The following is a 23,682-nucleotide window of genomic DNA, read 5'->3' on the forward strand; positions in this document are numbered from 1 at the left end:
GATGTGTAAATGAATCAGAAAAATACTTTGCTACCCTCTAGTGGTATACAGAAAAAAGGAAGATTTTAAGATTTCCTTAAGTGACTTGGCCTACAAGATGTTGGAATCTCAGGACAGCAGCTGTTCATCTATTTCTTGAGGCAAACAGCCACAGAAATAACTGCCAAAAGCAATTCAAATTGATGTGACGCCAGACCTCAAAAAACAAATCCTGGAAAGTGGCAGATCAAGGGAAGAGTGGGAACATTTTGAAGTAAAAAATTGTTTTACAACTGCTAAGAAATAACTGATACCATTCTCATATGGTGATTGTCATCATTTACTACAGCCTAGTATATGAAAGAGCTGAATGCGCATCTCTGCAGAAGTGAGGCACTTACTCATCGATCTTATCAGGGAAACCCCAGCTGCGGTGAGGGTTGGTGTCGCCATGCCCTGTGTGAATGAAGCTGTGTTTAAGTGGACGGCTGATATCCTGCGCTGACAGTCCAGCCACTGAGGTGACAGTGTTTCTGGGAAACTGGCTGACGTTCAGAGTCCGTTTGTTCTGGCCCCTCCACCAGTAGTTTTCAGCCCTAGATTCCAAACAAAAAATAATAAAAAATACCTAAAGGCACTACTCCACCAATAATAAAGATTTGGTGTTTGTTTCACAAGCATTATCGCCTTATTGGTAAACATTAATATTAATGATGATAAGCTTTTATTTAACTTGTCTGTGAACATTTTGTACTTTTGTCTATACTGTAATGATGACTGGGGAAAGTATCCATTTGTACAGCCCAGCATTTTACTGAAAAAATCAGACCTTGCCAAGTTAAGTACCTTGTACTGTACCTTGTCAGTGCACAAAACTGGCTTGAATCCATAACCTTCTAGGCCCACGTCTGAAGCTCTAATACTACTACAAGCTGTAGCCTAAGGGTTAATACTCCAATAAGAATATTCCAAATGATATTATACTTATTAAAAGGTAGGAAAAATAATAAAGCACAAATGCAAGGTTAATATCATATTCTCAAAATAGTAGCTAGACAATGACCAAACAAAGGACCTTATAAAAAATGTACAGACTTTCAATTCTGAGTGGAGATTAGACATTTTTGATTCATTATTGCTACTATGACAGAGTAACCAATAACCAGTATAGAAAGCCTCAGACCTGATAGGAGAAATCACAGCAATTTCTGTTAACAAGTTTTTATAAAGTGACTTCTTCAGCCAAAGATCAGATACCACTAGTCTTCCCATTAGAACATTGCTTCCTATTTTTTTCCATTTAATATCCAACAGTACATTCACCTTGAAAGAGTAAATTACAGACACCAAATGGTGAGATGCAAACCAGAGCTTGCTTTATAAGCTAGCGTTCACCAGTACACCTTTTTCAGTCAAACTCAGAATTATACCAAATGTTAATGCTTTGTAGTTTGACTTATGCTCTCACTGTTCCAGTGGCTTAACAGCTTGCTTAACATGAGGATTTTTCTAAGTCGAGCAGCTGTTCAATTTGACTGCAGTGCTGTTGCCCTTGTGGTCTGGACATGTAGCACATTCAAAGCCAAGAAAATTAAAGTAACCAGGCCATGACATTTAAATGGTATTTTAAAACTCCTTAACATTTGAACTCAAGGAAACATAAATTAAATTCAGGTTAATAAATAAATTACTTTTCCACTTGAAATCAATGTATTGCCTTTACATTTTAATGTATTAAATGCAACTTGTTATATTTATATTAGAGCGACAATTATACTGGTGTCTTTTGACCTTTAAAGCATGCAGCACTAACAGAAGACTTTATGCCCCTTTCAAATCCACACTTTAATGTAAGAATTAACTTGGAGACTTTTATGACAAAGATCTGGCCCGACAGTTTTAGAAAAAAATGTAAATGGAAACTGCAAGCTCACAGACTCATAAGATTCAATCCCTCTTTTTTGCATATGACACCACTCACACTATGTAAATGTTTCCCTAGCAATTTGCATGTAATTGTCCGGTTGAATGCAACCTCCATAGAGGAAGTTCAGGCGAAACAGCTCTGCTTTGAACACCTACCTGCCTTCAATGATGGTGATGACATCATCGATCTGAATCTCGAGCTTGTCTGGTTCCTCAAAATCCTGCAGTGCCCGCATGTCTGTTGGCATAGTCTGGCAACACAAACAAACCAGAATAACAACCACTTCTAATTTTGTAGATCTTAAAAATAAAGCACCAGCAGCAGAGCTGTTGTAAGACTGAAACACAATGCATACAGTGTACGCGTACAGATTTGTACACCAATGTCTTCAACTCACCTCCACCAGGAACTCCCGCAGAGCGACAAAGGTGGGTCTGTCATCTGGCTTCTGGGCCCAGCACTGCAGCATCACATTGTAGATATCCTGTGGACAGTCCTCTGGCTTAGACAGCCTCTCTCCCTCTTTGTCAATCTTATGGAGAATCTGCAAAACATTGCCCATTTTAAAAGATTGTTGTTTGTCCATTGAATCCTATCTGCACATCTGTAAAGCAGAACAAAAAAAAAAACTATTCATATTTTTTTGATCCGTCACCATAATTTACATTATTTTATTTCTATAGTCCATGATGCAAATTCCAGTGAATTTAGTCAGGGAATGAATCCTGAGCCAAACCACGTGAAACTAATCATCCTTCTCAATCCTTCCTGAGGATTTTCAACACCTACAAGATCGCAGGACCTTGAGGGACAGATTTGGATGTTGATGACCAACGGCCTGCTCTCTGCTGTTTTTGATACCTGACTGCCATTGAGCCCGAGCCAGGGCTCCTGTCCGTATGTAAACATCTCCCACAGGGTCACACCAAACATCCAGGTGTCACTTGCATGAGAAAACGTGCGCGTCTTCAGGCTTTCAGGGGCACACCTGTCGCGCAAACCAAACAAATCTGTTTATCAAATGTGACAATGAGCGTGCACACTGGTACAAAGCAGTCTCTCATTGATTGAAATGCAAAACATATGGCATTTACCAAGTACCCTGAGCATAGTTAACAAAGGCATGAAACATACAGGACAAAAAAACAGGCACCGTGATGGTGCCACAGTTCACATTTACTGCCTTAATTCAAACAAACAGCTTTCAAGGATCATCTTGAAAAAGCCCAAGGTTTTGTTACAAGGACCAGCAATATGAGTGGACTCACAGATTGCCCTGCCTATTCTGATAACCTTCCAGTGCTGTGCTCTTGTATTATTCCAGAGGTGCAGAAGCAGGGTCTTACCATGCAAAGGGGACCTTGCGGTGTTCCTGCATGACATAGTGATCGTCGTTCTTTGGCAGTGCCCTCATGAGTCCAAAGTCACCGATCTTTACCAGGTCATTGGCCGCAAGCAGGATATTTCGGGCAGCTAAATCTCGATGGATGAATCTTTTTGACTCCAGGTAGGCCATGCCATTGGAAATCTGGATTGCGTACTGGCACAGTGTTGATATCAAGAAATGCCCTTGGTTTTTTCTCAGACGGTCCAACATGGAGCCTAAAGGGGCTAATTCCGTTACCTAATTGTTGGGAAAAAAAGGATCACAGCAGAAAATAGGTTCAGATATAATTAAAAATATTTAATGTCAATTTCTGCATAGGTTATATAAAATTCAAGAGAAGAGAGCAATATTTTCCATAAAGAGAAGGTCCACAATAGCTACAACTGCATCATGTTTTTTAAAAGTAATTTAAACGATTCTAAAATTATACAGTTCAATAAGTTTAACATACTCTACTACTTTGTTGCGGCAAATGTATCAGTTTCTTAGTGTAATTTTAGTTTAAAAAATAAACTCAACCACCAAACACAAAAATAAAAGGTAAAATGGCAAAAATAATGCTTCTGAAGAAACATGAAGCTGTAGAGGCCCGGAAAACTGAAACGATTTAGTGAAAAGAGCATTACTAAGAATGATGCAGCTTACGCTGCTGTACCTTTCTTCTAAGGCAAAGACACTGATAATTGTTCAGTGTTACCTCACAGGTTTGATCTAGATTTTGATCTAGGTGCCATGATGCTTTTAAGAACGGCTCTTAGCTTACCATTTTCATAGGGTGTGTGAGCACAACCCCATACAGTCGTATCAGGTTCTGATGGTCGAGGGAGTGCATGGCGTTCACCTCCCGGATGAAGTCATCCAGTGCGTCAGGCTGATTGAGGACATCGGTTTTCAAGCATTTCACAGCAACGTGGATCTATTAATAGAGCGTAAGCTGTGAACAGTCTAGCAAAGCAAAGAACCCACTAAAAGAAACAGAACTGGAGTGTAACAAGAAGTTCCTGCCAGAAAAACAGAGCTAAATGCGCAAAAAAACGCTAAAAAAATAACTGTGCACACCACTTGCGAAGTTTCCAGTTCATTTCAAGTCTAGCTTATTCCCCTGTAGATCCATTGGCATATTGTCATATATTCGTCCCCAGGCGTTTACAATTCTATATGTTTCTTTTCCAAGTAAAACTTCAGGGACTTTATTTCAGTTCAATGATTTGAACTCAGCAGATGGGCCAGAATTCCTCATGCTCCCACAGTGATACTGCTTCTTACTATAATCGGCATACAGACACATTCAGCCCAAGGCCGAATTTGTTCAGTATATAATTTAAGGGTGGACACTGAAACCTGAACATGACATAGGAAAACAATGCAGAAACCTGGGGATCGCATGTCCCAGCGCTGTAAAAAGTCAAGTAGATTCTTACTATTTTAAGCAGGGTAGAAAAATAACCCGTACTAGAGCTAGGGATTTTAAAAGTTGAAAGACAAAATAATATCTCATAAGCAATACAGTTTCTTCCTGTCTGTTACCCTGCCTCACATGGAATGAGAATTACATGTGTTACAGGAAGAGTGCAGACAGATGAGTGTACTGCAATGTAAATCTAGCCTGGTCATCTATATACGGTACATGATACATCAGGTCGGAGGGGGTCAGTGAAACTCTAATAGACAAGACACCAGCCTAAGTAACTGCTAGCATGACTGACTGGGTATCCCTATTGAATTCTGTGGCAGAGAGAGGGGGATAAACCTTATCTACATCTGCAGAAAATAGCACCTAGGGGTGTGAAAGCACAGCTCCCTGACATAATCCTCATCTCTGAGGCTCAGGCTTGGACCTCGGGTTAGGCCCACACCTGATTTAGACCAGAAACCAGATTTAGACCGTTGTCACAAAAACTTTAAAAAAACCAAAGCAAAACAGCTTCCCACACAGCGTTTCTGTTCCAAATTTGGTTTTCCAAACTCACCACTTTCCCTGTGGGAGCGGACCACTCCCCACGCTTGACCACTCCGAAGGAGCCGTCGCCCAGCTTCTCGAAGAGAGACAGGTCCTTCTCACTGATGAGGCAGGTGAGGGCCTGCTGGCCCTCGGGAGGGGGCGGCGTGGAGACTTTGCGGAAGGTGGTGGCCGGCTGGGGCTGGAATTCTGACTCGGGCCTCTTCCCACTGAACACCTGAGGAGTAGAGAGAGGCTGCAGCTGAGAGTGATTCCATCTAGCTCACCAAAATCCGCCTTTCAAAAAAACAGACCCAGTACAGGTGCAGCAGCTATAAGAAGCCGGCATGTCACTAAAAGACAGACTGGTCAAGGTTAAAACTTGAGCACGAAATCGCCCCTTATTTTTTTAATGTCGTTTATTCATTAATGATGATTATGTGAAAGTAACAGTATATAAATGTACTGTATACTGCAGGTACAAATTCACACAGGCTAGATCTTCTGAGAAAAAAAATATCTAGTCTAGTCAATGAGTTCTAATAACATATCTCTTGTTTTCTCCGAATATCTTATCTGTAATTAAAATATTTTAAAGCCACTTTGTAACACGAGACACGTCATTGAAGGATGAAAGAACATTCTTGCACTGAGCAACCAACAAGTTATTTCTCAGCAGATTTTCTTAAGTGGAGCCCTCACTCCCTCCCTCCAGGCCTTGTCAGTTGAAGGCGATGAGGTGCTGGCTGAGTGGAAGCAGACTAAAGCACAACAATTCATTATACTTAGCAGCCAACCCACTTATCATAAAGCAGGCCAAATGAAAAGGGGGAGATCCCTGCAACTTTATCCCGACACCACTTACAGCTCTGCGGTATCAAACCATCTTGAACAGAGCACAGACATGTGCTTCACAATAACATTGGCAAAGGGGGGACAAAAGTTTAAATTCTAAACAATAAACCAACAGCTACTTGTTACTTGGTTGCTACCCTAAGAACACAAAGTACAGACTGTTCATTATTCTGTGATGACGAACATGAAGTTTCAAACATGTTTTTCCCAGACATCTGCACAATGCTTTCGGCTAAAGTCAAGTGTTCTGCAGATCTAGTGACTGGGTGCCTGAGGTCATAGATTAAGTTCTCTTTTTTTTTTTAAGATTTAAGAATGCAGCTTTGCGCAGACAAAGCCTTGAACCTGCAGCGACTCCCCTGATAACAATGAAGCAAGTGCTTCTCTGCCCTGGGCTTCAGCCGGGCTGGGGGCAGTGTGGTGGGAGAGGGCACAGATTACGGAGCCACAGATCCCTGCTTGGAACAGAAACAAACCCATGTAATTTTAGAAGCCTATCAATCCCTTGCTTCCTGTTAGGCTGTCTTGGTGCCAGAAACAGGGAAGCCACATTTGGAAGTCCCTTCTCTCACTGGTCTGAACACACAGCACCCAGGTCCACAAAGCAAAGACAGCTTAAAAAAAGTCAAACTCGGCTTGAAAGTCTGCTTCCATTACTTTCTTAGAAAACAAAACAACCAAGAAGTGCCTATTGTTATCTGTGGTCTGTCACACTTGTCAACTAACACTACGAAGAAGCAAGCATGACTACTACAGCACCCTGCTGATTCCAGACCTTCCCAAGTCATTTCAATTTCAGAAAAGAAGCCTTGAAAACCGAATGAAGACATCACCATTTTCAATTTCTTCTCAGAATTAAATACATTGAAACTAATTTTATTGCTCCATAAGTATAATTACCAGGCATGAATCACAAGACTGCACTCCTTAAAGGTAAAATACTACTATATTGTAACGTTATTCATATTTTAAATTCATACAGTACATTTTTTAACTAAAGCAATAGATACAGTAAGTGGTAGCTAAAGCGCTACCGAACATCTCCTGTTACACAAATTCAAGGAGAGTTAAACGTAGAGTAAAACATGAACAGGCAGCAAAGAATATTAATTCCTTACACACAGAAGAGAATTTGAAATCAGGTGGCTTTAAATTGTATTAAGCTGTATTGCAACAAAAGGCAATAAATCAGTGTTAGTTTCCTGGCACACTGAGATTATACAGTATACTGTAGGATCTGAAGGATACTGTACTGTACTGTATGTTTGTCTCCAGAAAGGTCATTATAAACCACTCCATACCTTGCTCATCCAGGACTTGCGCTTGCACATTGCTTTCCTTCTTTTGACAGCCTCCCACAGACGTCTCTGGCCTTCAGAAAAAAACAACACAAATGTTGCGGTCAGCCAGACTGTTAACACCCATAGAAGAAACACTTTCCAGGTCAAATGAGGTACTGAATTTGGAATTTTCTAATTAAGGCATTTAATGTCAAGTTTTAATGGCTTGGCATAAGAACTACAGAAAGGGATATTTGTTTTTTGAAAATCTCTTTAGATTGTCAATTACAGAACCAATTTTTGCTTTGCTGCCTGTGTGGTGATAGTTGTACCGTTATTAAACAAAGAAATGCAGCCTTTAAACATAAAAAGTTAAAACTTTTTTCGGTAAAGAGTCCTCCATATCTGTCTGGTTATCTTAAGAATGTGCATTTGTGCTCATTGTTTTTTTTACCAGATCTTTTTAAACCATGATAAAACTGGAACATGCAAACTTTTTAAGGCAAGAACTCTTGCAGACTCAAAAGGTCACACAAAGGCTTTTGCAGAAGGGAGCGTGCAGATTGCAAACAATTTGGAAAGAGGCAGGAAACGCTCACAATGGGATCCAACCCACAGGAAGCAGGTGCTTTGCTCAGATGAACTAATGTTTGCTTTCTGAAAGCCAAATGAGGAGACCTGAGCTGTTCTGCTTTATATAAATGATGCCAAGATTTTTTATTCACAGCATCCATAGAGCCTTCAAAATCCCCAAACCACAGCTGTTTACAATATACTTTACAGCGCTGAAGAAAAGTTTGTGAACCCCCTAGGTTGGTCCATATTCTTGTCTATTTTAGATCTACAACATAATTAGATCTTTCTGAAAGTCTTTATCAAAAAGCTGAAGATAACCAGCTTAAATGTATAACACGAAGATATCAACTACAGTATGTTTTTATTATTTCATTAACAAAATGATGCAGCAGTAAAAACCTTGCATAAAAAGGAATGTGAACCCTTAGAATTAGTGATCTATGGTACTTTCTTGAGCAGCCATTATTTCAACCACTGTAGATGCTTCCTGTAAATGTTCTTCAGTCTCTCATCGGCTTTTGTGAATTTCGTTCCCACTCTTCCTTACAGAACTACTTCAAGTCAAGCTTTGGAGTGTGTGGCTTTTCCTTCCCAATCTCTTCTGTTTGCAGCAGTATGGGTTTTATGACTCCATAACCACCAACAAAGACTCTTACATTCCAAACCGGGTGACACATAGGGCTGAAAACTGTCAATAGCAGTAGCCCTCGTTAGCTAAAACCTGAGAATCATGCTATTGCCATTTACATTTCCTTCTCAGAACCCATAGTGTTTACCACGGGTCTAACGTTCTACAAATGACATAGCTTTTACAATGATATTTCTGACTATACTTATGCAGGCCTTGAGGTGGTGTGGCACTTTTGACATCCAATGACATTTTACAATGTAGTTATGAGTATAGCTCATTTTTACTAGTAATTTCTAACTCATTGTTTGCATTAGATACAGTACTTGCCCTTGTCCTTCCATATTTTTTCCAATGCTTTACAGTACATGTCCTCTTACTCTGATTTTTATTTCCACCTGACTCTGTCTGAATGCATTCACCAATGAGTCAACGATTTTTTTCCAGTTGTGTAGTCGACTTTACGATCAAACATAATTGCACAAACAGGCTGAAATATCTTTCTGAAATCGGATGAAGTAAAGGCCAAATGAACCGTCGCTTTAAACCGGCATTTTTCGGTTCACAATTTTTCTGACAAGAATTTTTAGAAGGTTCACAGTAACTGGATTAAGCAACACTCACCCGGCCGACCCATTCCGATCTTCTCCAAGTCCTCATTCTTGACATAGTCAAAGTGAGAGAGGCGGGTGACGTTCAGGTCGTCGCGGATGCGCAGGAAGTACTGCTGCAGCTGTACCTCCATTAAGAGTTCCAGAAGCCACTCCGTCCCCTCATCTGACTGCATGCTACTGCCCAGCTTCTGCCGAGGAACACACAGAGAACAACATCACAACATGCCCCACTGTCACCTGCGCCCAGCATCTTTCAGTTACACCGCGAAAACTAGTCTGTTCTAGAGATTCAAATTATTGCCGCACTGACACAAGTCTGTTTGGAGATGGGATTGACACCAGAAGCCTGACACTTTTTGTTCAGTATCTGACCTTTTTTCCAACAGCTGTGCTGTTACATGTTATTTCGAGTTTATTGTAATTCTTTTATATACAGTAAATACTTACCTGTAAACATCTAGAAGCTTGCTTTCATTCAAGTATCTACTGCACCATTTTGTAGTGCTGAAAATTATTCTCATTGGCATAATCCAGCCATTTTGGTAGGAGTTAAGATAAGGAAGTAGATTTCCCTTCATCTCCTCCCTTTTCTTAGCTTTCTTGTTCAGCACACAGGACATCAGCTGCTTTCAATTACTTTGCAATCCCTCACCCCAGCCCTCTCCCTGTGGCCACTTCAGATTCAATCATGTTGAGAAGGATACTCTGGAGTACTTTGTTAAACACTGTTCATCACAGCTGTGCCCCTGTCACAACCCCTGACACTCAAGAACCTGAGGTTTCTTAATGGGGTGACTGAAATGTCAGAGGCATTTGTGTTTGTTATCTTTAGCTATTATTTCTGCTTGCAAGCTATACTCAGAGATGTTAAGATGTATAATTCCATACAGCACCTTCAAAACCTTTTTGGCCATTAATAATCTTTCAAACAAAGACAGCATGTTATGTCATGGGGCTACATGCACAGTGTACACTGAACCTACCCTCCATATCATTCCATTACTGTCAGTAATAGAGCTGGCACTGGATGGTAGTTACTTTTTAGGCATTACCAAGTCTCAAGGGGCAAAACAAGCTTTGTTTGAGTAAAGTCAGTCGACATTTATTTTCAGCAGCACTTTGGCCACTATACTATAGAAGCTAGGATACAGTACCGAAAACTGGGTCAAGGAAAGTGTGATTACAATTTATTTAGCCCAGATGATCCACTTGCACCAGTAAATTTGATTTTATTGTAGCACGTCTTACCAGCCACTGAGTTGGTGGACTCATCCTGAATAAACAAATCTGCCAGTGGTTGGCTCAGGCCTTGCGACCACTGTGTTGTTTATCTCCATGGAAACCTCCTGTCCCAGAGAATCCAAGTCACGAATCCCTGTCATACACAGCAGCTTTTTATAGATGGAATTACGCAGCTCCAGTCTCACTCACAGGGATTGCACTGAGGTACTCTTATTTTTTCAGACAACATCTTAAAACTAGCCGGCAAAACAAATCCTAAAAATGTGTATTAAATTAAAAAAATTAAAGCCGGGCTTCGCAATGTTGTCGAGTCCTGAGTGGAACATTACCTTCATATATACAGTAAAAAAAGCATCACACGTCAAGATACAGCAGACTGAAGCAAAAAAGTAGATTTGATGAAATGTGAAACTTGTTTCTTCCACTTTTTTTTTTACCTAAAGATGACACTGTGCTTGTAAAATTGGTGTGTAGTTAAGACAACATCCCATCTCCAAAAAAGCACAGAGAACAATGCTGTCTTGTGTCTTGCTGGAGTTCCGGTGGTAAAGAGACAAGGGTCAGGTCAGGGGTCAAAATGATCCCAACGTCTGCCCTTTCTTGTTTGGCAGTCAATGGTCTTGCCAGTCAGAAGACTGCATCCTACTGCCCATGATCGTAATGAATCAGAGACGTTGTCAGCACTAAGTTGCAGCACACTCATGCTTGACAGGAGGATTGCTTAAAGGGAATGTTTCACTTTCCCTCCACAAGCCTGTCTCCCTTCCCTTACAAGGGCCAGCTCAGAAATGCACTGCCTGCGGCTGTCTGCTCACAATGGCCCTGTGGCTTTTGGACAGCCAGGCATTACTGTAAAGAAGCACTGCGAACACACGCTGAAGGTATGATACAATGCCTGTGATTACACAGCCCTTAACTCATAATGAAACAGTTACTGTACCAACAGTAATGGCTCAGCATTTCTCTCAGCACCTTTCAAAGTATAGCCATCATGTTCTTTATACGTCTCTCAAAAAACAAAACGAACATCATGTTGGCTGAGACCAATTACCAAATAACAGTTCACAAGGGTTGTGGTCAAAATAATATTTTGTTAGTTGAGAATTTTCCTTTAGATGATACATCCATAAAAGGCATACTGTACATACTATAAATCTGACTTCCTAAACGAAAACTGGAAAATGGCTTGGATCACCTGAGATTGCAAATAGCTTCCACATGAATCTCGTCATCATTCATTTAGAGCTGGCATATCTCAGCCACTCCCTTTTTTTATTGACACACATCCCGAAAACAGAAAGCAGATGAAGGCAGTCAAACATAGTAAAAAGTAAATTCTCCAAGAATTAATGAAGGAGATTTGCAAATGCATTTTTTTCCGAACCTTAGAAGTTCCTGTTTATGGCGCTAACTGCAGCTGTTCACAAAAATAAGACAAGAAACTAAAATATATCGATGCACAATGTGTTCTTTTCAAAATTCCGTGGTACTGGCGGAAGCTGAACATACTTTTTGTCCTGTGTTACTTTTGACACTGGTGTGGTGAATGTAAAATCATTAGTGCCTGTCTCTCAGAAGGTTTCCTGGCCATATAGTACAGCACCTTTAAGAGACAAATAGCCTTTGACTGCAAATTGTGTGGGATTTTAATAAATCACCTGGTTTCACACTTGCAGACAACAATCCTCATCAGAGGAACCACCATTTGTTCATTTTTCATTTTGAGATTTAGTGTACTGATTAGGTTGTTTTGCATGAATATTTACAGCATGTAAACATTACTATTGTCACAAAAATACAGTCGCATCTACTCTCTTTCAAACGTTCAGTTGACTGAGAGTGAATAATCTTATTCCAGAGGTTAAGACAACAGGTGAACATCTATCCTTAATGTACAGAGGTCTGAAAAGGACTTTATCTTTCATATACAGTATTAGCAATGTATACTACTGCAAAATATACTGTATACATTTGGCTAACAAAAAATAGAAGTACTGCATTGATTTCCCATGAAATCTGCATCTTTTAATCAGAATATACTGTAGGCCAGGCTCTCTTACAATTTCATTCCCATTATTTGATTTCAAATGTGCAAACGACATTACTTAGCAATATTCTTTTTAGCTCGAAATGAAAAGAAAGAAAAATATGTGCAAGAAATCACTGAGGTGGAATTAAAATAGCACACTATTACAACGAAAAACAAATGTACATGATAAGACATTCACATATACTGCATGCTATTCCATAAAAAGAGCTGAAGTCAACATTAGATAATTCAGGCTAAGGTACAGTGGGGCCAAAGTGTGCTTCCAAAGTAAGAGGCAACATACTGGATTGTGTTCTCTGAGACACAGAAAACAGAATAAATGTGATCTTTTAGAAAGCAGGCTGCAGAAAAAACAATCAATCAACGGAGCATTAAATACATAAGCTGACTTGAAAGAATTATTGCTGTATCAATGTACAGTAAGCCATTAACAAGAGCATAATCTTCCTGTCTTCCGAAATGATGCTGTACTGCATGGTGTTGTCTTACAAACGTACTGTAAATTGTTTTACTGTAAGTCCATGTCCAAAGAACACACCCAATTAATGAGAAACAGCCACCAAATTGTACATTTACTTCGGTGGTATTTCTAGAGCAGGCTTTTAATGATGTTTAGATCATAGTATGAATAAACTGCTTACTGTGTTTCTTTTCTAAATTACTTTCTTTCATTGGGACATTCAGGCATTTTATTTGCACATTATGGAAAGAAATGCAAACCCTTTTGATAAACCAAAACCATCATAACTGCAACTTACTCGATACACATGAAAATGTGCAAAAAAGGGGATTGATTTCTTCAGCTTGTCAAAGCGACGCATCCTTGCTCCAGGGTTATGCGGTGTTTGTATAAAAACACACTCAATGTCTGAACCCTTAGCATCAAGGTCGGAAGAATTCAGGCCTGAGATTCTTCACTGCAAACAAAGAATTTCCTGCTAACCTACACAGAGAAAGTAGTTCAGAACTCATAAAGAAAAAAATCCATAAACACAATTCCCCTCCCAAGGATTCCATTTTTTTAAATCGGGTTCACCATCAGATTCCATTAAATGGTCCACAGTTAGAAAGTCCCAAGAGAGACTGTTAAAACCTTGTTTTTTTTAAAAAAAGCAGCATCTTCAGATCCAGTCCATACACTTCCAAAGTCTTGTAACCGGACTGGCACTTCGCATTCAGATTGACAACTCATGAATCCTCCAACATTCCTTGTAGCTTTTCCAGCAAATGCCCTGTTTTGTACTTTTTTCCTTTCCTTCAATTCATGTATCCAGTCCATAATTCCCTACAAATAAAAGCACAGCCTATTCTAGCGGCCTCTCTTTTGAGATGTGATCTTGCTTCTGATGTAAGGGAGGAAAAAAAAGCTTTCTCCACTTTGGATTGCCTGTTACTTCTTTTAACTAAGTTGGCTATATCTTCTCCCCCTGCCTGTCTGCAGCAGTGTGGTTTTGTAATTCCTGCATTAGGCAGCTCCCGACAGCACTGTATGTGCCCCCTGTCCTGCTGCCTGCCTAGTTTAGCTTGCTGGTTAAACAGAGACTCTATGGTATTCGGATGGAATACTATTTGATCAAAAGCCAAGAGGTCAGATTTAACTGCAGGATGGAGAGTTCATTTCCTGTGGGCCCCCTTCTCTCCCTCTCTCTCTCACTCTTTTTCTGCACTACTGTAGTCTCCACTCCCCCGCAGCCCAATATATCTTATTTTGTTCTTGTTTAGTTTCCTCTTTACGCCTTCCCCAAAATGTTATCTTTCTACACAACAATGCAAGTCCTGCTTGTACTATGGAGTGGGCTTTCCTTTGTCAGCATTGCTTTTTGTTCCATTCGTCCACATTCTCAACCTTAAGTACAAGCTATAAAGTAAAAAGTGGACACAAACATGGCACAATATGCAATGAAAAACACCAAAAGAAAACTAGTATAAAAAAGGTATAAAAAAGAATGGTTTGCAAGGGATTTTTCGAGTCATTAGAAGTGTGTAAAGAAGAATGGGAATTCAGATTTTCGGAACTGAAATTTCACAAGCATTAGCCAAGGAATAAGATCATTGTTCATGAGAATGATCAGAGAGACTTATCTCTTTTGGAATGACAGTCGCTGGATTTTTCCAATATACTGTTAGTTCATCAACACAAAACTAATTTTCCATCACGATAAATGAGAGCAAATGTACAGTAAATGTCACTAAATGCCATTCCATACAAGTAACAATGAATGTAATAGGACTCTTGACCTTTTAAAATAGTCTCCTGAAAATGAAAGAACCATTAAAATTACATACCGTAGAAAGAACATGTATTCACAGGTCCCAAAAGTCTACCTAAATCAAGTTGTCTGCTAGTGTTTCTGCATGTAATACTTTTGTAATATATGATACTTTACGTTTAGAAATCATAATGAATACAATAAAACATCTGAAACTGGAAGGCATAAGGAAGCAGTTTGTTTCCATAAAAAAAAATGAAAACAATGCAAATGCAAGCTGAAACAAAATCTGAACCCAATTTAAACTTCCTGCAAAAGGAGTTCGGCTGAAAATTCCACCTCCAGAGAACGCACAGCCCAAAGTCCCTTTCTTGATACATATTATGTGGAACTTGTTTAATTAATAAAACTAATTCATCTTTGTCCAGCTTCACATAATAGGCTGAGCAACATAAAACAAGCAAGAGTGGCGCTCAGAAAAACATGAGAAGAAGAAAGCAAGCTCTATGGCAGCTTAGAGATCATTTCGAGGTTATTATCATCACTCTACAGTACATCGTAACATAAACACTGAAAATAACAGAGAACGGGGAACGCCATCTTGAATAACTGAAACCCATGTTGATCAACAGTGCCTAGAAACCTAGCTCAGACTTGTAAGAGATGACCTAATATCTCAGAGGAGCTCTGTATTTGACACTACAATAAAGGAAAACCGTCCTTCAACAATAAATCTGCTTGTTCTCCTGTCACTTCGGCTTAATGAGTAACATCTGCAGGCTTCCAGGCTATCCGTGAATATCCTTTGGTACCAGACACACTGGTGCTAATTTCTTTCCAGAGCAGCTGCACTTAAAGACAATTGTTGAGGCAAACACTTAATTTTCCAGACTGACCTTGCAAATATCTCCTAACTCTGATGAAGAAAGCAACAATTTGATTTAAAAAAGTGACCACAATCAATCATTCATTAATTGTATTAATGCTTTTATTTTTGGATGGTGGGGAGGTTATATCATTTTTATAGTACTATTATACGAGATGATGAAATGATTAAATAAAAAGAAATGGTCTGTTCAATTAGATCTATATGGAGTGACATTTTTCAACTCAGCCACAAGATGTCATCAAACTCCTTGTTATAAAAAGTTGTGAATTCTGTAGGGGTGAATGACAATACAATCATCCCCCATGAATATAAAGAAATAAAAAGTATCTGGAGTAATTTTGTATTTCATTTTACTAGATCATTTTCAGTTACCCATGTTTTCAGTACTGTGACTTGATTAAAATACATGATAATCTGCGCTGGTTACAAATCTAACGTTCATACAGTATGGAAAAGTAACGGACTACAATGGCTTATTTGATTAGCAAATGAGGACAACTGTTTGAAGACAGTAAGTAGTCAAAATGCTTTTAAAATATCAGGGCATCTTTAAAATACATCTCAGTCTGGGGATTATGGGTCCAGGTGGCAACGTATGAAAAAAAATCAAACCGTGTGCCACAGTATACAGTTTAATATCAGTTTGAAAATATTTTTTCTTGTGCTACGCATCATAACTGTGGATCTAAAATAGCAAAAATTCCATTTCTAAAAAGCAGTAAATTGTTGTACGTTTTATAATATGGGACTACACAATTGTATTCAGAATAAACTAGTTAAAAAAACATAGTGTTTTGTTCAGCTTCAATTTATAATTTTATACCGTTTTAGATGAATTGTCACATAAGGATCCATAAATAATATATAGTATCAAAAAGAAAAGGATATAGTTAGTAGCTAAAATCCTTTAACTTTCAGTTCCTTAAAAAATGATTTAATGTACTGTACTGTATATGGAAAAGGCAGAATAGTGGAAGGCTCGTTAGAATCGTTATGTACAGGATATGTACACTCTCAGCTACAAAATACTACCGACTTCAAATGAACTTAAGCAGTACAGAAACAATCAAGGTCATTGTGCTGCATTGTGGAGTGAGCCCAACCCTATAGTACATCTTCATATTTGAAGTGAGTGTCAAGTGCTAATTTCACAGAGCCTACAGGCTTTAAGTACACAAGTACACTACTAAGCTGAATAACAAGTAATACAAACATAACATACAGTACAATATTCCATTCATAAATGGCAAATTTTTATAAGTGTGTTAATGTACTTGAACCTTTGTTTCACCTTGTAGAGGAGTGTTTGCCTTAGCACCTGAAAAAGCCAATTTAACCATGTGCAAACTTTTGTTTTGAAACTGAGCTTACATGTTTTGTACATTCTGTTGGTGAATGTGTTCCCAAATGTTTTAGGCTGCAAATCTTTAACAGGTTCCTAGTGGCCATGTTTTGTCCTTGAAATTCATCCCACACCTCAATGCGGAGGTAGGCAGACAGCTACAGCTGTGCATCTGTGATTCCATCGATTCATTACAGAGAAACCTACTTGGTGTTGTAGCAAAGCACTAAATGGCAACGCATCATTAACAATTCAATAAGTACTAATCAGGAATGGGAAAACTGTTCTTAAATACAAATATAAGCTTCTTTGAGGAAATAATTTTAAACTCCTAGCCATCGAGGATATAAACAATCCTGACCTTATGTTCAACTCCAGCAAAGGTCTGACAATGAAAAATTCAGCAAATCAAGTTCCTTTAAAAAGTAACAATATTAAAACATGCAGCTACTGTTTGTTTTCCATTCATTTCAGATGGTCTATTCTATTCATTCTGTGACAGACATATAAATTCTACTTCGGTACAATAGCTAGATTAAAGCGGTTTACATCAGTCTCTGCACTAGGGGGTAAAGATTTAGTTCAGACTGCCCTCGAGACAAGCTGTGCACCACACATGCTGTTTTAAAATTAAATTCTTCAGCAGGGGGTAGCTTAGTACCAAAAACAAAGCTCTTTTTTTCGGGGGGTTTTTCTTTCAGGGGATGAATTAAAAAACACAGAGATGATCAGACTTAAGACACTGGTGCTGTGTTAATACCACAGTGCGCAAGAAGGACACAGAGGGCTTGTGCTTTCAGTGCAGGGGAGACTCAGGTGGGATGAGTCATCACACCCATGTGCAGAATACTGTCTGAACAGAACAATTGTTACATTTGGTTTGAGAATCATGGACACACGCTGGACTGAAAGGACGGTGCTTTACATACTGTATGTGGTGACACAGTAAAAATGCATTCTATACACACATCAAGAAATAAAGTTCCATACTTATACAGTAAAGAATGCATTAACAGTAAAAACTGCATTATAAAAATAAGATTTTGCCTTATTTCAGTTTCTTAATTAAGAAACAAGAACCAGTGTCAAGACACTATATAGTATATACTGTAGTGGTTGTCATAGAAGGTTGTCAGGCTCATTCAGTGACCTATTTAACTTCTATCTTTGCAGTGTGGGTTTACAGATTGGGTTAGCAACAGCTAGGAACTATTCTGCATTAGAAAGAAACCTCAATATTCTTGGCCGGGCACAGACAAGCAAGGAGAGTTAACAGCCCTCTAACTCAGAAAGTTGGTGTTTGGTTAGAGAGAAATATGCAGGACAATGTGTTTTGGATCAGCAATACAGCCGCTGGTTTGGATAGACAGGACTCCACGTTCCAATGCTGAAATGTCTGCTTCTAATCAAAAGCACAGAAGAATAAGAAAAACAGAATAAAACATGTACAACAATGGCCAGAGAGTTCTGTTAATATCATAATACATGAACCATTAAATGTCAGTTTAAGAGGGACCTTATAAAATTACTATGACTTTAGGAAAAGAGTCATAAGCTAATACATTAAGGGTGCATTTACTGTACAGTATATCCAGTGAAGAGATGAGGCAGCAACAGCTGTAGGGAAATCACCTGACACAGCAGAATTTTAAAACCACAGGAATGGTCACTTGCATCACGCCATAGGCAAATTATGGATCTTCACTTTCCCCACATCTGTCCTCAAACAAGATCAATACTTGCTCAGAAAGATATTGTGCGTAAATGACTTTAATAAAATCAATTCAGACCATCTATTGGTCTATTTTCTTTAGTCCATAAACTGCATAAAAGCTTAATTTAGATTTCTCTGTGAATGGTGTCTGAAGAAAAGTAAAGCGATACATTGATCTCTATAGATACTGTACTACATCACAGTATTGTCCAGGTTTTACTGACGTTATCTGTTAATCAATTAAAATAGCATAGAAAACACATACACATTCTGACCGGTTTGTCCTATGAATAATTGTACTGCTAGTGTTTAATCAAAAGCCCTGCACACAAACGTCTGCAGTATATTTCAAAACCATCCCTGAAAAATTAAATGTGGTATATTCTTTCCTGGCCATGTGAGACTGGGTTTATGCTTCTGCTTCATACTCATACTGCATAACACATGCCCGAATGTCCCTAGTTTTTCTTTTCCTTCATGACATAGTTAGACTAGGCTGGTACCTACTGGCACAACCCATGTATGAGTGAGTGTTCTTTGGGCTCAGCGATGAAAAAGACCAAACAAAAGGTTACTATCAAGTACAATATTGCTTTCTGTCTTCTTCAACACACATTATCATGTACCATGTAATCTCAGAATGACTCCAAGTGTGCAGTCACATTTGAGTCATCTTTCATGGAATTGATAACACTTTGTTATCTTACATGCTAACACGAAAATTATATAAGTTGCACTTGGAAATTTTTTTTTTAATCTGACCTCTGCACTAGGCTATTATTTAATTTTTTAATATCAGGATAGGGCTCAAAGTATTCTAACAAACTTGTTTTTCTCTTTTATTTATTAAACAGCTAATTTAATTAACACACAAAAATAGTTCCTAAAACTAACCTCCTACAGTATACACAACAGCTCAGCAATTTAAACAGAGAGAATAAATCTTATACCTCTTCTTCATCACTCGGTAATCGTTGATATTCTGAGTCTCCCATGTTGATGTCACTGTCTTCTTAATATATGGGTCTCCAGGAAGTCTGTCTCTTGCACTGTAGGGCAATAGCAATGCTCAACTGCTATCCTAATGTTTGCATTGAAGAGGCTGTTTTTTTGTTTTGTGATTGTAAATATTCACTGTAGATAAAGGATTTCTTCTGTTGCCTCCTCACCTTTTTTCCCTAATATTTCATGCAGGAGGTGTCAGAACTGTAGCTTTACCTCTTCCACATGACTTACTGCAGGTTTCAGCTCTAATGCTTTAACACTGGACAGCTTAGAATCTTCAGGGAGAACTTCACAAGAATGCATCTGACAGTCACAGGCCACAACTCGAGAACCGCTGAAAAAATATCCACCTCATTAATTAATTTTGTTTTCATTTTTTTCTCCCCCCCCCCCCCCCCAAGACTTCGTGATAGCTGTCTGCTTCGGCTGCCAGCTTACCACTCTGGTCCCACTGAAATTTCAAATGGAGCTCTGACTGCTCGGTTGATGCCAAAGACTAATCGTCATCTTTTTTCCCCAACTTATCTCTCTGAGCTGAAACCACGCAACACAATTTGCCAGTTATATACAGAGTGGTGGTCTTTAACCAATGAATGAAAACACAGACTTGCAGCTAATACTCTCCTGCTTCAGAGGCTCGAAGGAAAGAGGAATGTCTGCAAAACCATCTCTGTGCATTGAGCTAGTGTGGCATCCGTGAGTCTATGTACCAGACTTCCTGGATGGAAGAGAGCTAAAGTATCTACACAATTTCTAATCTTTTATTTGCACAGGGCTTGCCTTTTAATACCTTGCGAAATAGTGATGCATCCGCAAGCTCTCTGTGTGCGTTTAATGCATCACCTCACTGGCCTTAATTTCCTCGTTTTCAAATCCTGTCCTAAAAAATGTATTGTTATTCTGGCTATTCATTTTCTCCTCACCTCACCTTTTGCTGTATTGCTTTTTTTTATTTTGGAAGAACATTATGTTCACATGACGCAATGTTCACATGTCCAATTTGTGATTAATTCTTATTTGGCCAAACCACTGTGCGTTTAATACTGTATATAGGCTGACAGAATAATACCCAGAACAACCAGTTTGTAATATTACTGCATCACTGCTCACAGTAAATTCCAATTCAGATTGCTCACATACTGTAGCATTTTTCCACCTCTTCCTAAACAGTGGAATGTTTTCCATGAATTAGAAACAAAAGTGCGGTTCTTTTCCTCATTTCTTCCGTTATGGCATTCCAAGTCCAAGCTGTTCCCGGCACAACAACAACAACCAAAAAAAAAAAGGCTGTCCTGGGCTGCAATCAGAAATACTGCGCTGTACTTAAGCCTCAGTCCTCAACAAATGCCAGATGACCAACTTGGCCTATTTCTATTTCATAAATCGTTTGTTTTTGTATTCCTCTTCGGTGTGATCAGCCTGCCTCCCCAGAGCAGATCCAGCCCCCGCAAACACACAGCTGAATTAAGAGTAGTCCTTGGTACAGGCTCAAGCTTCACATCTGCATCAGCAAAAAAATAAAATAAATCTATTGTTACCATGCGATTAGATCCTTTTTTTAATGTTACCGCCCACTCCCCCTCCGCCCCCTCCACCTCATCTACATTGCCTGTTTGTCTAGCAACTAGCAGACCAAATCTGGCAGCTGGAGAGGATAGAGCAAGGGCATCAGCGCATTACTGAACAGTGATGGCTACCGCAGTACTGTACCACTCACTGCATCCGCTGATCCTCTTACTGTATGTGTAGTCTGTTCTCAGCTGTTGGCAAACCTGCACCGATTCACAAGCCACCCAGAAATCTCTTGTGCATTGCAAGAGAAAACAGCATCAGTTCTGCTTTTTTTGTGTCTTCCATGTCTCAGTTTTCTGCTTTATTTCTCCCCCTCCCTTTATCGGTCTCTTGAGGTCCCAGTACTCACCCCTCCCACTTACTCCACTTTCTCCAGATGGCTGCAGAGCCCAGAGAAATGTCATTATACGTGTCTCCCCCACACCGCCCTACCAATGTTACAAGATATTCTAGTGAAGATGAAAACAGGCTCACCTCACAAACAGAGATGGGAACACAGAATGTGTGTGTGTGTGTTTTTTAAGAAAGGCAGAGGTAGTGTGCATGCTACCCACTGTTTCCCTGATGAAATTAACACGCTCCATTAGGCAGGACATTGGGGGTGGACAGCCTGCTCCGTAAAAAAGCCTTCCAGCAAAAATTAATCAACTCAGTTAACCGTTTCATGGCTGACAGCAGTTCTAGAGAGCTTGCTTTAAGGAGGAAGCAAACGTATATACTGTGCATTCACCGGCTATTTTGGTAATGCCCGACAGCCAAGAACCCTGTTTTTCTGGGAAGTCTTTGGTATGGATGCGGAGCGGTACCTTTATTTACAGCTTGTGTAACTTTGTGCACTAATGGCCCCATTTTAGGCTGTAGCATCTACTTCTAAAATGCCACTGAGGAGGATGAGAGAGAGAGGTGAGAAGTGTTAGAACCACCACTGCGATAATTTTGATATCTTCGCATTAAACACTATAAACACGACATTTTCCCATGTCATAATCTGTACTGGAACTAAAAAGACAGTTTGGTCTTCCAGCCTACTCAAAAGTTGCGATTTCTGGGTATTTACCATTATTTTCCTGAAGGTACTGTATGCAAGCTGACTACAGAATAAAAATATAGCAAAAAACTGTCAAAGAGCTACCCTCTTAATCCCTAGCAAATACAGGGCAGGAATTTAAATATTAAGCATTCAGTGATGTTGATAATCCTCTATTTATTTGCCTTTTTTTAGAGCAGATTCCAATATATGTCAGTTTGTCTTTCACAAGATAAACAGCAGAGGAAGAGTGACACAAAGAAAGTCTAACATATTAATATCCTAAAAAATGCTGCTTGATATTATCAGAGTCCCCCAAAAAAGAACCCACATTTCTGAAAATGGAACAGAGACTTCAAAGTGAAAAATACAACATACTGTACATTTCAGTGGAAAAAGTAGGCTAAATTCCATAGGGAACCTCCTCTCACTATGTTCGTGCAATGAAAAGAAAAAACATACCGGATACCCATCCAATTCTTTCTTTAACGATTAAAAAGAACTTGACTGGATTGGCAATATTTAAAATATTCCACCACCTGCAATTCAACACTTCCTTAGTAGTCCAGATATGGATCCTAATGTTTCTATGGTGATTCATCTTGCCCTACTGTGTTGCCCTACTGCTGTGTTTGATGCTGCTTTTAAGAGAAGCATGAAGATAACATTAGGTTTTCCTTTATAAGTGAACCAACAATCCGCTGATGTTTTCATCTACTTTTAGCAGCAGTACAGTGCAAGCCTAAAATAAATTTTAAGAAACACATAATCTAAAAATAAGAATTATTTTTTCACTTCAAAACTGATTTCATTCTTTTATTCTAATTCGCTAAACCTAAAGTTTAAAATATGAACAAGAAAAACTGAATTTACCATAAAATGTAAATTCTTGTACCTATCTGCTTCAAGACAACCACCATCGTGCCAGTACCGAAAAAATCAGCCCCCACATGCCTGAATGACTACCGCCCTATTGCACTCACCCCCATCATAATGAAGTGCTTTGAAAAACTACTTATTCCGCACATTAAAGCCAGCATTCCAAAAACACTGGATCCTCTACAGTTTGCCTATCGCACAAACCGCTCCACAGAGGATGCAATCTCCATAGCTTTACACACCACACTAACCCACCTGGATAAAAGGAACACCTATACAAGAATGCTGTTCATTGACTTCAGCTCAGCATTTAACACCATCATACCCATAAAACTTTCTACCAAACTCAGGGCTCTAGGTTTAGATACAACCCTCTGCAGCTGGATCCTAGACTTCCTCACCAGCAGACCCCAGACTGTCAGGATTGGCAACCTCATCTCCAACACACTCACCCTTAACACCGGTGCCCCTCAAGGCTGTGTGCTCAGCCCACTGCTTTACTCCCTGTTCACCCACGACTGTACTGCTAAGTTCAGCACAAACACCATCACCAAGTATGCTGACGAT

General features: G+C 39.3%; 1 protein-coding gene across 4 annotated transcripts in view; it reads right to left on the bottom strand.

The window, feature by feature from the left end:
* tnk2a (tyrosine kinase, non-receptor, 2a) overlaps positions 1 to 23,682 on the bottom strand; it is a 57,154-nt gene that overhangs the window by 8,811 nt on the left and 24,661 nt on the right. For 2 of the 4 annotated variants that reach the window (XM_088914481.1, XM_088914479.1), the window contains exons 3-11: positions 9,196 to 9,373; positions 7,389 to 7,459; positions 5,264 to 5,470; positions 4,057 to 4,209; positions 3,253 to 3,530; positions 2,768 to 2,894; positions 2,304 to 2,450; positions 2,062 to 2,156; positions 381 to 575 (exon numbers count right to left, since the gene is read on the bottom strand). In XM_088914481.1, the coding sequence (XP_088770607.1) occupies positions 381 to 575; positions 2,062 to 2,156; positions 2,304 to 2,450; positions 2,768 to 2,894; positions 3,253 to 3,530; positions 4,057 to 4,209; positions 5,264 to 5,470; positions 7,389 to 7,459; positions 9,196 to 9,373 (1,451 nt within the window). Of the gene's footprint in view, positions 1 to 380; positions 576 to 2,061; positions 2,157 to 2,303; positions 2,451 to 2,767; positions 2,895 to 3,252; positions 3,531 to 4,056; positions 4,210 to 5,263; positions 5,489 to 7,388; positions 7,460 to 9,195; positions 9,374 to 19,582; positions 19,664 to 23,682 lie in introns of those variants that run through there. The other 2 variants (XM_088914478.1, XM_088914480.1) reach the window with 2 other exon arrangements.

The sequence above is a fragment of the Atractosteus spatula genome, chromosome 4 (genome assembly GCF_055471065.1).
Source record: "Atractosteus spatula isolate fAtrSpa1 chromosome 4, fAtrSpa1.hap1, whole genome shotgun sequence".
In the NCBI taxonomy this organism is placed as follows: domain Eukaryota; kingdom Metazoa; phylum Chordata; class Actinopteri; order Semionotiformes; family Lepisosteidae; genus Atractosteus; species Atractosteus spatula.